This window comes from Impatiens glandulifera, chromosome 1 (assembly GCF_907164915.1).
Source record: "Impatiens glandulifera chromosome 1, dImpGla2.1, whole genome shotgun sequence".
Lineage (NCBI taxonomy): Eukaryota > Viridiplantae > Streptophyta > Magnoliopsida > Ericales > Balsaminaceae > Impatiens > Impatiens glandulifera.
In genome coordinates this window covers 21,860,698-21,875,103 of record NC_061862.1, presented here as the reverse complement: position 1 = coordinate 21,875,103, position 14,406 = coordinate 21,860,698, and the positions used below count along the sequence as shown (strand labels likewise).

The window sequence follows — 14,406 nt, the reverse complement described above, 5'->3', positions numbered from 1 at the left end:
TTAATATATAGTAGATAATTTTATTAAAATAAAAAAAAAAATGTCTTTTAGTCTTATTTTTTTTTATAGTTGTATTTAACATTTGTTTGACTTTTAAAATAAGTTTTTTTTATTTTATCTTATTATTTTTAACATGTTTCTCTACAAACTTATATTAAATAAGTTATTCATCACTAGGGGTGTTCATCGGTTCGGTTTTCGGGTTATTCGAGTTTGCGGTTCGGGTTCTTCGAATTTTTATTTTTTTTAAGCAAATTCGAAAACCGAACTGATTTGAATAAATTCGAATTCGGTTTATTCGAATTCGGTGAATTCGAATTCGGTTCGAATTCGGTCGGATATTCGGTTTAGACCAAATATAGAACATCACCTACCTATAAGATAATTTTTTTTAAAAGAGTTAACAAAATAAATAATTTGTTAAAGAGATCTTATATACTTAAATTATAAAAAAAATATAAATCACGCAAACTTAGTGACTAACGCTAATATATATTCGATAATTAAACGACGAAAATAAAACAGTATCGACGATGACAATATATGGCGGTTGAGAGGTGTGGACAACTAGAGAAAGGGGAAAATGAAATAGGGATTATGGATTTAATGTAGGGATCTAATAGGAGGCCCATGATAATTTAATATATAATATGTAATAAGTTATATAATATATAATAAAAATAAATAATAAAAATGAATTCGTTTTTCGGTTTGATTTTCGAGTTAAAACCTAAACTCGAAAACCAAACCGAAAACCGTATTTGAATTCGAATCGGTTTAAAATTCGATTCGAAAATCGAAAATGTAATTCGAATTCGGTTTATTCGAATTCGGTAAATTCGAATTCGGTCGGATATTCGGTTCAGACCAAATATTGAACACCCTTATCCATCACTGTCCTAAGTGATTATTATATAAAGTCGAAGAGATAAGTGCATTTTGAATAAAAGTTCAGGTACTTGTTTGTATCTTATACAAGAATATTATAAGGCCCGTGGAAGCACTGAACTGACTGAAGTAAGACGCCGCCTCGGTTAGCTTTCCCTCCACTTTCTTCTCTCTCTCTCTCCAGCAAAACGCAGGTCCTCTCAAAGAGCTTAATTTCCATTCGTCAATGGCGGCCACCATTCTCCGTCGCATTCACACTTCCAACGGCTATTGCTCGCTCAGAAGGATCACCGGAAGCTTCGGTTCTCGTTCGGATCAACTCGTCAATGTAAATTCGTATACATACTCCTTTCAAGGTGCAATCGCCTTCCATTTTCCTTTCGTTTTCCTATCCGTATTCGCTTTCTTACATTTTAATTCCTTACACATCCAAGCATTCGCTAGAAAACGAGTTTATGAAAATCTATCATGCTTTACTTAGAAATTTTTAGAGATACTAGGGAATAATTGTTGAAGAATGTTGCATTGCATCTAACATGTGGATAGGAGAACACACATGTAACTGCTGCCTTATTATACTAGTCACTAGTCATGAACATATTCAATTTGTATGTCTTCAGTGCGTTCGATAGCTACGGCTGTAGGAGCAGTTGCGAAATTTGAATCGATGATTGCTACGAATGAACGTAAGTATTACATGTTGGGTGGCAAAGGAGGTGTTGGAAAAACTAGCTGTGCAGCAAGCCTTGCTGTTAGATTTGCAAATCATGGACATCCTACCATTGTGGTTTCCACTGATCCTGCTCATTCATTGAGTGATTCTTTCGACCAGGTTACTCGATGAAACATGGAAGTTTGTGTGTAAACTATGTTGTTTAATTCTAACGGGAATTTCTGGACAATTTATCCAGAATTTAACAGGAGGGGCGCTTGTTCATGTACAAGGAACGGAATCTCCACTATATGCACTTGAGGTAATTATTTAGGTGCTCATCGATATAGATTCCTGAATTTCATTTGGATGATTTATTTGACTTATGGTAGATAAATCCGGAGAAAGCAAAGGAAGAATTGATGTCTGCAGCCCAAAGACAAGGTGGTATCAAGAACATGATGGACGGGATGGGACTTGGAGCACTTGCCGAACAGGTAATGTAGATCCAGTTCTTAAAATACCTTATTTCCAGACGCATAATGACCAGTATTGCATCAAGTACATGGATGCATTAATCTGGTCTAACCTGATTTGATTTACTTTCTTTCTCCATAATGTCACAGCTGGAAGAACTGAAAATAGGAGAGCTGTTGGACAATCCTCCGCCTGGTATGGATGAAGCTATTGCAATCTCCAAGGCATGTATGGACTTCTTTGGCTATGAATAAAGGCCAATGTTTTCTATTTTCTATACAATTGCATGACCATTTTCTTCATGAAACTAAACTATAAATCATTGCCTTACAGGTTATGAACATCCTTGAGTTACCAGAATATAGCACGTTCACACGCATCATTCTGGACACAGCACCAACAGTAAATAAAGCTCTGTTTAACTCAACTAATCTTGATGATGACCGTCCTGTAATATTTAGTTTCCTTTTATATAGGGGCATACACTAAGACTTTTAGCATTGCCTGACTTCATGGATGCATCTATTGGCAAGATGATGAAGGTATGTATGATCTATGGTATGGACGGGTTATACCAATTAATTTGTAGGAATATCAGTTTCAAACATTGGATGTCATTATGCGGGAAAACAACATATTTGCACTTGAACTTCTTTAAAATAGGGCAAATTCTCCCCTTTGGGACCAAAATAGCCTTGTGACAAACATAGTTTTTTTATAATAAAAAAACACTCTTACACATTTTTCCTACACCATGCTCTCATGTTTAACTAAATCAAGAAAAGCATGATAAATCCCAAGGGCTTATTTGCTCTAGATTTTAAAAGTTTGTGGGTAATCCTGTTTTTAAACAATTTTACTTGTGGAAATAGACTCTTTACTTCTTCTTTTTCCTGAAAAAGGCTAGCACATATTCCACTGCCATGAACCTCCACTTCAATCAACATGCTTTAAGTGTGAATAGAACTTAAGATCTCAACCTCTTACTTTTTGTAGATGAATTACCCTCAGTTGTTAGTCATGAACTAAAAATTGAAGGGTGTGATTTATTTATTAATAGTCTCAGATTATGATAGGCAGTTTAATTATTACAACACCTTATGTGAGAATGAGCTATGATGTATAGTAACTGTTTCGATTCCATCTGACCACCAGCTAAAGAAAACTATATCTTCAGCGAAAAATGCTTTCAAATCCATGTTTGGGAAAGAGGATGCGCAACCAAAATTGGATACTGTAAGTATTGAGTTTTATCACATATTTCTTTCACACATGTTTTTGAGTTGTCTCTTACTGACTAGCAGAGTGACAAGCTGGAGCAACTAAGAGCAAAGATGAAAGAAGTGCACAAGCTTTTCCATAACCCAGAGACCACTGAATTCATCATAGTAACAATTCCCACGGTACACTATCTTGTTCATCGTAGTGGATTTGTCTTTTGTGATAGCTTCTTTTTTTAACTTAACTTTCTGAGAAGGTTATGGCTGTAAGCGAGTCATCTCGGTTGTGTGGGTCACTGAAGAAGGATAATGTTCCTGTGCAAAGGATTATTGTGAATCAAGTATTACCTCAATCATCATCAAACTGCAACTTTTGCTCAATGAAAAGGAAGGTAACCAAATTCTTATATATATTTTTCCTTTGTTAATATACATTTAAAGTTATTTCAGAACTGATTTGCTCCCGTTGCAGGATCAATTGAGGGCCATTGATTTGATAAAGAATGATCCTATACTTAGTGATCTGTCCATGATGGAAGCACCTTTATTTGATTTGGAGATTAGAGGTGTTCCAGCTCTTAAGTACATGGGAGACATGATTTGGAGATGAAATCAAACGCTATATCAGATGTCCAGAAAACCAAACATGAGGTTTGCTGACCTTTTAAAGAGAGAAAATTTTCACAGGAATTGTTCACGCTTTACTTTTGCAGGCTGCTTTAGGTAATTAGAACATTAACAACGATCTTTTCAAATTGTATTGTCACCATTTGAGTCATGGTTATGTTCAATTTATATTCTGCGAGATTTCCTGAAATCTATCTGTGTATACAAGTTAGGCATATTGTTCTTGTAGAATAGAAAGAGAAGAAAATTGGAAGCATGAAGGGGAGGTTTAGTTATTTCTTCTGGAAGGTGACTAAGCAAAAGTATGCAACTGTCCTACTAACTATGCCAGCAATGATGAGGTAAATTAAACAAGGAAACCAGTCATCCAGCTTATAATTGCTGCTCATCAGTGAACCACATCTTGTTACCAACCACACACCAGAATACCTGCATTTATTTATTCATTCAAACTAACCAACCAAACCGCCACTCTAAAAATATAAAGTGTGTAGTAAGAGATAAGAGAGACTCACTTTTCAACGTTGGCGACAACAAATGCCTCCAAAGCCCATTTGGTGTAACAAATGTCTTGTAGGCTCTTGAGGAAATCTCCGGGATTCGTCTGGTTTGCTATGAGAGTTAACACAACAGGAACAAGCACAGACCACTGCAAAGATATAATTGGGAAAAGGTAAAAACTTAAATGTTCTTTTCTTTTATTCGAAAGAGGACAGCAAACAAACAAAGACTTACCAGTTGGGCTGGACCTGGTTGGAGGTATATGGCAAATGCATAAGCTATTCCAGTGACGCAGTACACAAGACAAACCAAAACAATATAATTGTCCAAAAAGGAGGATCTTGGATTGTTGAAGAAATAGAACATTGAAAGATACACCATTGGTTTTAATATTGTGTTGAGAAGATCCACTGTATCCTTTGCCATGAAGTAAGCCAAGCTGCTCATCCCAGAAGCACTCTCTCTCCAGTAGTGTAGTTTATCCAGAGAGAATGATCTCAGAGCTGCTATTCCAGTCAGAAGAGCTGCAACAAATACAATCTATTATTAGAAAACTCGATTGTCAGCACGTAAAACTAAGAAGGCATTTTATTTATTTTACTTACAAACTGCAATAACGGTATACGTATATCCAGTTGCCCCAAAGGTCTCGTCGCTCACTTTAGCAAGCGTTCCCAGGCAGATTCCAGCCAATAATAAAATCAGAAGATCTATCGCCTGTATCATGGCTTCACGCATCCGTTGCTTGCCAATCCTGAAATATATCCCAAATATTAAAATGTAGGTAGGTTTTAACTGCTTCATCAGCATCATCATCTTAAAAAGAAAATCATCATTATTCACCTTCCAAGAAACTGTCTGTATTGCTCAAACACATTAGGGGTGTTGCGGTTGGATAGGTCTGCGGACCTTAAGAAGTTATGAAGTATAAAGTCTATCTTCAATTCTGCATGAAATCTCAAGTCCTTGAGTATTTCACCTACAAAAGAAAGGCTCTCTGATGCAGCAGATGAGATCATTCCTCCGTGAGCTGAATCATTCCCAGAAGCCGATGATTTCAGTCCTCCAGCAGTGTTTAACATATCCTGTGGCACTGCATACCCGTTGTGAAGCATCCATCTCAGTGGAAGTTCCTTAAAATTTATGCCTGAAGCTGCAGTTGGCTTTACTATTCCTTCAAGAATGTCTATGAAATGGTCAGGAGGATTAATGCGTTCCGGTACTGTAATACCAAGCCCTTCAAAGTATTCTTCAACCTTTTTTACTGGTCCGTGATAAGCTGTCAGACCACCTTTAGCTAGGAGTATCAAGTCATCGAACATCTGGAACAAGGTATAGCTGAAGCACCACCAACATATTATACATCTTCTGTTACTTCAATCAAGTATAAGTTTAAATTGAACGAAACTGAGTTTAAAAATGTGACAAGTTCCTCTAAATCCTCTCAAGTGTTTATATCTTGTTATTTCACACCACAAAATTATGTACATTTCATTTGCTTTGGAAAGAAATGAAGAAAGCATAGAATACACAGTTAACAGATAGAAAAAGTTGGAGCATTACTCAACAAAAGTGAATAAGTTTCCAGGGGCATGTGGTCGGAGGGTTAACTTAATTAGAAAACGATAATTGTTAGTTATGTACATATGCTTATTATACAATTATTGTTACTTATTTTAGTTAACTAGTAAGATATTGTTCACATTCAAGTTTATCTAGTTATTAGTATTAGAACTACAGTAGGATTATAAATGGAATCATGTTATGAGGATTAATTGTGCAATTATGATGATGACCCTATGTTTCTCTCTCTATTATTTCATGATTCTAGGATAAAAGATTACCTAAAATATCTCATAATTCTATATTTCTTGTGTACATTGAGTGATGTATCATCATGTATGTATTTAAAGAATAATATTAACACACAATTTACCTACTCTAAATTCCGCAAAAAAAGCATTTTGTATTCACATAGATAATATTTCCTATCAGCTAAATGTTTAGATATTATCCTGAAAAATTCTCATATACCACATCTCGTTCGGACCTTATTCTGAAATTTCACAAATAATGAAAGAAAGAAAAAAACATGTCATGGGTAGTTGATGAAGAATTTGAAAAACTTGAACAAGACAAATTTATAATGAAAAGAACTCAGAAGTATATGAACAAGATTTTAGATATAATGTGATGACGGGCAATACTGTTACAAGTTTCCAAGAAATCAGTAAAACAAGGTGCAAGCTTAAATTACCTCGGTTGGTGAACAACCATGGAAATATTTACGCCTTCCTGGGCTTCCCGACGAAGTGCCCTAAGAAGTAATTGTGAAGATGAACTGTCCAAACCAGAAGTTGGCTCATCTAAGATTAAAAGGGAAGGTTCCATAACCATTTCTAACCCAACATTCACTCGCTTCCTTTGACCTCCAGATATTCCTCGTTTCTCTACAGATCCCACCATGGAATCTCGGACAGACTGCAATCCCAAAGACTCTATAACTCTTTCAACAACTAGAACCTTTTCCATTTTAGGCAGCTCAGCTGGAAGTCTATGAACAAAGCTATGTCAAACTAAGGGAAAATCAATCTGCATGAGTAAAACAGTAAAGCAAAACAAACAGAAGAAAAGTACTGTGAATATAAAAGGAAATGTTATGGCAAATAGTTCTGTGTTGAAGGTTACCATTGTGAATTTGATTTTATGCATCTGATGAAGTGGTACCTAATCAATTAAGTGTTTTTTTATGAGTATACCTAGCACTGAAGCATGTGCTTATAAATAGATGATTGTTTCAGGTGAAAGCAAACAGGACAAATGGAAATAGCATTCATATTTTATGTGATAAAACAACTTTACTACAACTAAAACTGATTCTGTAGAAGAGCTACAAAACCTAGCATGTCCTGTGTTGGTGTAAGACCATGAGAAATAAACACAATTGAAACAACAGAAATGAGGATAATAAAGTGAAAATGTTGAGAACTAGGAAAAGTATAATTAGGAATATTATATCCACGAAATGTAATGGTGTTAATTGGAAAAAGGTTGAGAACGTTGAGTTTGGTTACCCTTGCAGACTAGCTTTTATCATACTGATTCCTGAGGTTGTGAAGCTATTGAACATAAGATAATCAATGCATGGATTTAAAATGATAATTCCATAACACATTTGTCATTGCCTTGTAATGTGGTTCAAGTAAGTCTAAGCTATAGAAGCACATGTTTTTTGAGCATGCTCAAGAAGAGGTAAAAAGACAATTGGACGTGATAGTAACAACAATGTAATTACCTGCATTTGGCACTAAACCATAGATTTTCCTCAACTGTTAGATTCCCATGCACTATATCATCTTGGGGCACAAACCCAACAATTTTCTTGTAACAATGAATTGAATCTGGCTTTCCATTAATAAGAATCTGACCACTCCTTGTGCACCCAGTTGCCTTTCCAGCTAAGGCCGAAAGGAATGTAGTTTTCCCTGCCCCAGACGGCCCCATGACAGCAGAAACTCGACCAGGCATAATTTTCCCAGAAACACACCTCATGATATGCCTGTTTGTTCCTTTTAAAGTAAGCGTCAAATCCTTGAATTCAACCTCAATTGTAGGCCTGTTGTTAGGTTCACCATCAGAGGCCATTGAAATAATTCCCGAGAAAGATAAGTTCTTATGTTGCTCCTGCAGAGCTTTTTCCTTCTCAATTTGGCCATAAGCATATCTAAAAATGGAGCTACGACTATGCAGCTCCTTACCTTTTGGTGGTTTTTTCATGTTTTTATTTCCAATCTGCATATTAAAGCCCTCATGGTTATCTGGGTCCTCATCTATATCATGGAAGTCACTATCTTCCTTTCTCGTTCCTTTGGCCTGAGATGCATTCGCAGGCACATCTGATCCAGATTTCACTTGGCCTGTGCCTTTAAAATCTTGGGAATTTGATGATCTTTTGCGAGAAAATGTCCGTGATAAACTAGTTTGCAGTCCAGACGCACCCTTTTTGGCTGCATCTTTTGCAGTTTTCCATCGTTCACGTGCTTGTGCAGTTTCTTTTGCACTTCTTGCAGCAGCTTCTCTGGATTTTTCTTTGTTCTTCTCTCTAGTGCTGAGGACTTGATCAGAGCAGTTGTACATAATGAGCATCACCAGCATTAACCCAACCTACATTGTGAATAGATAAAATCAACTATATGCTTTCTGAGTGTATTATTTTTGGGAAAGTAGACCCCCTTATCATATGCTGGATGCTATGGAAAGAACGGGTTAGAAGAGATTTCCAAGAAAAGTGTTTTGGGATTGATAGGATCAAAGGTTTCCTTCTACATGTTTGTTCAACCAAGGAAAAGGGGATATGCACCGCATGGAAATACTTTGAACTCAAAAGAATCTAAATTTCTTTGTATTTGATCCCCTTTTTACAGTTCTTTAACATGAACACCCCTCGTAGAGAGAGTGATATTACAGTTCTGCATATAGTTTTGAGTTTCATGTCAAGTACATGCTTCAACAGTATAATCTAGAGGTAATCACTTACAAAAAGGAGGATTCCATATGCAGTAATATTCTGATTTTCAGTTTTTTCTTCACAAGTAGCCAAACGAAAGCATCCTACAAAGCCATCCACATGAATGACATTATTTGAGACCATCAGATCAGAATAAGTGAAGTATACCAAAATATGAAGATAGGAAAAACAGAATGGTACAAAAAAGCTATACCAATTAATTTAATTTTTGTTATTCCAATAGTCCCAATACACATTTGCAGGCAGTTTCTCTAGAGTGACCAAGAAACAACTATAATTACAGGGAAAGTTTAAGAGAACTAATGCAGGAAAATTGCATTTTGTGAAATATAAATATATCACATATACTTAGATATTATTTGTTGTACGGAAAATTCATTAATATCTAGCAGCAGAGTTTTGCTCTCAATAAGCCATGTAAAAACAGCCAATGCTCCAGGATTTTATTTTTTTTGCTGTTGTCCATCAAATTTCATTTTTTTTTTTAGTGTAGCAAGTTAGCATGATACTCTAGACTTCCACTTCAAATTAAGGTGTTCTAAGTGGGAATCAAGCCCGTGACTTTTGGTCTCTTAGGCACTGACTCTTGGCACTTGAACCACCCTAGTGGGTTTAGTCGTCCATCAATTTTCACACTACCTTCCTACTTTTCTGATAGAACAAGGTAGTCTACATGCTTTTACAGTACATTTTTTTGGCACTAGAAAATTAGGAAAGCTATGTAGGTTCGGGGGTTAATACCATTACTTCATTCTCAATGTTGTTGTTAGTTATAGAAATTCTGTATTATCGATATTCATTTTATAACTAAGTCACTGGGAGAGACTTTTTTAGGCTTTTTAGAGGATTTAGCTTTTAAACCAATACCACTGATAAGGTTGTTTGTATAGATTCACTATGGTCAGGATGCTAAGGTTTGTATTGTTTGTTCAATGTTGGCAACACTAATAACTATTGTGCACAACAACATTCTTAGCCAACCTTAATGCTTTCTTTTCTCTGGACAATGGCTTAAGTCGTCTTTGACTAAGGTCCAAGGTTATTGAAGTGACAAGAAGCCTAAACAAATGGCCCCTTTGTTTCCAAAACAGAAGTGCTTCAAATCACTGCACGTGAACTTAAAGTTAAACCATCACCCCACCAAGGTAACCCAGTGGTAAGAGTCGGCTTAAGAGACCAAAAGGTCACGGGTTCGATTCCATCTGAAAGCGCTTTGAGTTTAAGTGGGAGACCATGACTGTGGGTTGTCAGGCTAGTTCTCCTTTAATTCCCCCAAAAAAGAAGTTAAACCATCACACTGATTCATATTGTAAGCCACAATTGCTCAAGAAAGAAGGATAAATTAAGATGTACTACTCTCTGCTTTCATATCCAAAACTATGTAATGATTATGCATTGTGATATCTGCTCTGGCATTCTGCCCCGTACATCAGGACGTTCATTAAGGTATTCATCCAGAAATTTACCAAACCTATGGTGCATGTACAGTTATTATCAAACTGTCTATGTATCATATGATCCTTCAATATTTTCAATACTAAGTATAGAAAATGCAAATTACAACTCCCCTATACCATAGGGGAAATATTTTTTTGAAAAAGGTCAACAATTATTAAAAAGAGCGCAAGATGTGTTCAAACGTTACATATACCATAGGGGAAAATGCAAGACAATAAAGTGCATTCTTGAAAAAAAACAAACAAGGAACTAACTTGTTTGAGTTGTAGAACCAGTTCTGCAGTAGTGTCTGACATAGGAAAAAGGGTGATAATCAGTGCAAGTATGATAGTTAACAAGGTTGACAAAAATATGAACAGAGGAATACAAAAGATATGTAACTACTGACAAATACAAGTTCTGGGATAACAACAATACCCCCTACTGCAAGGAACTCTTTTGATAGTAGTCGGACAGTATGATCCTGCGGAACAGAATACCGGTCTACTGCTTAAGATATCCGCCCACATATCTGCTCCACCACAAGTATGATTCGTCTGTCCTTGAGGAGTCTGATAATGGTACCTGAAATTTTGTTTCGAGTGGTTTTATTTCACTGATAAATCAAAAGAACGATTAGATAATAATCCCAAGAAGAAGAATCTTACGGGTCACATACACCAGAAGTCTTGTTTAGAGTGGCAAGAGGACAGTAAGCACCTAATGGACAAGCTTCATAAAAAAATACTTATAAGTCAGAACTCCAGTACACAGAAAGTAACAAAATGAAATCTCTCACTTTTTTCTTATTCAATACATGTTCTATGAGCACATTAGTCAACTCATCCCACTAAGAACGCCTTAAGTTGAAGTGGGGTCCTGTGGGAGTCGTGCTAGCTTCCTAAATTCAAAAAAAAAATCATATGGTTTTAACTACATTTTTTTTTAGAATAGATTTAAAATAAATAGTACACATGTATGCTCTTAGTGTTTTGACACAATGAATTGTAAATATAACAGTCCTTAAATTACTCGCCAAGGATAAAATGCAATATGCTAAGAGTGAAGCCAAAGACTATATTCCTAGAATATATGATGTTCGAATCGTGTGATATATCATTTTTGTAAGGATGTGTCAATATTGTAGACTGTATATATCTAGCAAGTTAGAGATTATAGAGAAAACAGATAGAAATTGAGAGAGAAGTATTAAACCAGACAACTAAACCAATCCTGAGATCCCAAAGATTTACAACTTCTAAGGAATGAACCGTTATGGAATCTGCAATATGTCGATTAATTTCATCTGGGAGAACCAAGCTTGTAAATGTACCAAGCAATGTGTTTAATTTCTTTTGCGGAAGAAAAAATTTGTTGAAGTACTCACATGAAAATGCAATGTGTTGAAGTATTCACATGATTTAATTTGAAGAAAGGATGACTTCAACAGTTACGTATATAGTCACACCGCATGATATTCTTTGTACTATCTCTTTACTCTTTACACCCTTTAGAATTACACAGGTCTCATATATGCTTGTCCCAAAAACACAAATGTCATACATCTAATCTAAGGATATTAGTATTAGGATTGTAGTAGTGTAGAGAAGTGAAACAAGACCAGGGTCATTATTTAGCAATTACTATATGGAGGAGCTGATGTGAATGGAATGGTTCAAATTAAGAAACCACCACCAACAAGAAATAAAATAATAAGATGAGTGTCATTGATAACAATACATAAATATGACACGAGAAGGTGCTTGAGATAAGTAAATGAATCGTAAGATGACAATTTTTTGTGCTTGGCAGACTTACGTATCATACAAGTAATACCCTGTGGACAGAAGAAACCTTCACAGCAAGGCTGACTGGCAAGGATTCTGGAAGGCACGTCCTTGGAATTCTTGAAGTCAACCTTTTTATCCTTTCCAACACTACAAGACCACCCAGGCTCACATCCAGGAACCCATGAGGATAAATTGCAGTTCATGTTGGGCTTCAAATATTTTTTTGAGCCACTGTCAAGGAAGCTTCTGAAGTAGAACCTTATTTCAGCTGAAGTGCAGATACGCTGCATGGCTTCTCCTATATATGTACCAATAATCAGAAGATATTGCAACTAGAGGGATCACACAACAAGCAGCAGAAATACAAATAGCCTAAAAAGGAATCACAAGACAAATGGATAAAAAAGGAATATCTCAAGAGATATATAACATGAGCAAGCATATAAAGAGATAAAGTGAGTTTTCTAGCAAAGAAATTATCACTTATTATAAATGAGAGAAAGACCAGATATGTATGAATCCATCAAGTTGCAGAGGCCGATGCATTGAATAATTTTAACTCCTCTGGTCCAGTGAAGTTGAATAGGCAGTAACCCAGTCAGGTTGGATCTCATGTTAGGTAGCAACACTCAACAATACCCTCTGTGCTCATTCCACATCTATGTTTGGCCGGTTTTCTTATTATTGTAGACCAAAAGTCATTATGTTAATATATTACTTAAAAAAGAGTGTAACAATTTGTATATATTGGTTAAGAGAAGCTCCTCTTTCCATTTAAGGTATCAGGCCCTGGTACTGAACTGATGCACAACTATCTACTTTTTTTATTAAAAAAAGCACAATCGTAGCTTCACCTAACTTACAGATGCACCTAAATGTTATGTGAATGTTAGCAGAATAATGCGTTAGTCTTCAGCATCTTGCTTCAGACATCTCTATATGGACTAATTACATTTACATAACTTCTAATTCTAAGCAAAACATTATTTTGTCTATTAATTAAACGAATTGTTTCAAGCATGTTAAACTCATGAATTTCAAATTGAAGCTACTTAATCTATACCTTTTGTTTTCTGTATGCAGTTGGACAAGAATTCAGAATCCGCGGAGAAATTGAATGCCAAATTCCATTCAGCTTCTCTGCAGAACATGAAAATATTCAGATGCCAAAACTGATCTCCAACTTATGCATTCAAAAAAAATCAAGTAATCAGAAAGACATATGAGGTATAAAAATAAATAAATGACTTACACATTCTTAATGCAGAAATCCAATTTAGCTCGGATGTCGGGGCTAAGGAAAGTACTCATGTTACTAAATTGTGTAAATATGAGCTGTGATAGGATCTGAACGGCAGCAGGGTTAGTTGGCTCAGTCGACTGAGCCGCCTCGGGCGCGTCGGCCGCATCGGGATCCTCGGTCGATGCATCGGTCGCTTCAGTCGCCTCATAATCGTCATCTGCAGAGTTTACTCGTCCCAATATACCGAACCAAAGTATCAAAACCAACGCCACAGTGATAATAGGATGTGGAAACTTGTGTCTGCTGTTCATTGTGTTGAATATGGAAACGTGAAGTTGTTGTGACGGTTTGGCAGGGGTCCTGATGGGGAGGAGATGGAACGGAGAAGCTCATGAGAGCAAGGTTTGGGGAAATGGTGGAGCTAGCTAGGGTTTGCTTCAGAGGGGAAAACACTAGTTGTTTTGGGAAGAAAATCGATGGATGGCGGGGAGACGAAATAGGGGGAGAATGGGCATTTGCATATTGGTAACCGTATGAGTTCGAATTCCGCGGGTTAAATAAACTGTCACATACGAATAAAACGACGTCACTTCGGTCATAGTAACCTTATTTCTTTTGTGATTTTTTAGAGTGAGTTGTTTTTTTAAATAATATGCAGGCATACATGCATTGCATAATTTGCATTGCATGTGTTTGGATTATAAATATTAAAATATTATATTATACTTATTTAAATAATATAATTATACTAAGTTTTAAAATATATATATATAAACAAAGTGATTTTAATCAAATAAATACAAAATTCAAAGTTTATATTTATGTGCATCAATTAGTAACCAACTTTAAATTTCAAATGTGTGTAAAATTAAAATATAATTATTAGTATTTATTTTTGTGTTAATATAAATAAATGTCATTATATTTCTAATATATTTTTTTCTATTTATATATTTTTACATATTTATATATATAATAAATAACTTTATATTTGTTTAAAGAGTATTGATAATAAAATTATAAGAAATAAAATAATTTTATAA

At 35.5% G+C, this 14,406-nt stretch overlaps 2 protein-coding genes across 2 annotated transcripts; one reads left to right on the top strand and one right to left on the bottom strand.

Annotated features, from left to right (window-relative positions):
- The first annotated feature begins 1,029 nt into the window (after window positions 1-1,029).
- Window positions 1,030-4,054, top strand: LOC124920680 (ATPase GET3B-like). Its single transcript, XM_047461223.1, has 11 exons — window positions 1,030-1,244; window positions 1,509-1,720; window positions 1,800-1,862; window positions 1,933-2,037; window positions 2,167-2,241; window positions 2,351-2,419; window positions 2,494-2,559; window positions 3,173-3,253; window positions 3,322-3,420; window positions 3,495-3,629; window positions 3,710-4,054. The coding sequence occupies exons 1-11, from the start codon at window positions 1,115-1,117 to the stop codon at window positions 3,845-3,847; spliced, it is 1,173 nt and encodes a 390-aa protein (XP_047317179.1). The 5' UTR covers window positions 1,030-1,114; the 3' UTR covers window positions 3,848-4,054.
- LOC124920788 (ABC transporter G family member 28-like) lies at window positions 4,050-13,674 on the bottom strand. Its single transcript, XM_047461350.1, has 14 exons — window positions 13,373-13,674; window positions 13,184-13,260; window positions 12,149-12,418; window positions 10,999-11,062; window positions 10,769-10,915; window positions 10,606-10,640; window positions 8,903-8,976; window positions 7,661-8,529; window positions 6,623-6,919; window positions 5,209-5,703; window positions 4,971-5,119; window positions 4,600-4,889; window positions 4,380-4,513; window positions 4,050-4,293 (listed from the first exon to the last, which is right to left on the bottom strand). Exons 1-14 carry the CDS (start codon window positions 13,672-13,674, stop codon window positions 4,137-4,139), a joined length of 3,360 nt encoding a protein of 1,119 aa, XP_047317306.1. The 3' UTR covers window positions 4,050-4,136.
- Between the last annotated feature and the right edge of the window lie 732 nt (window positions 13,675-14,406).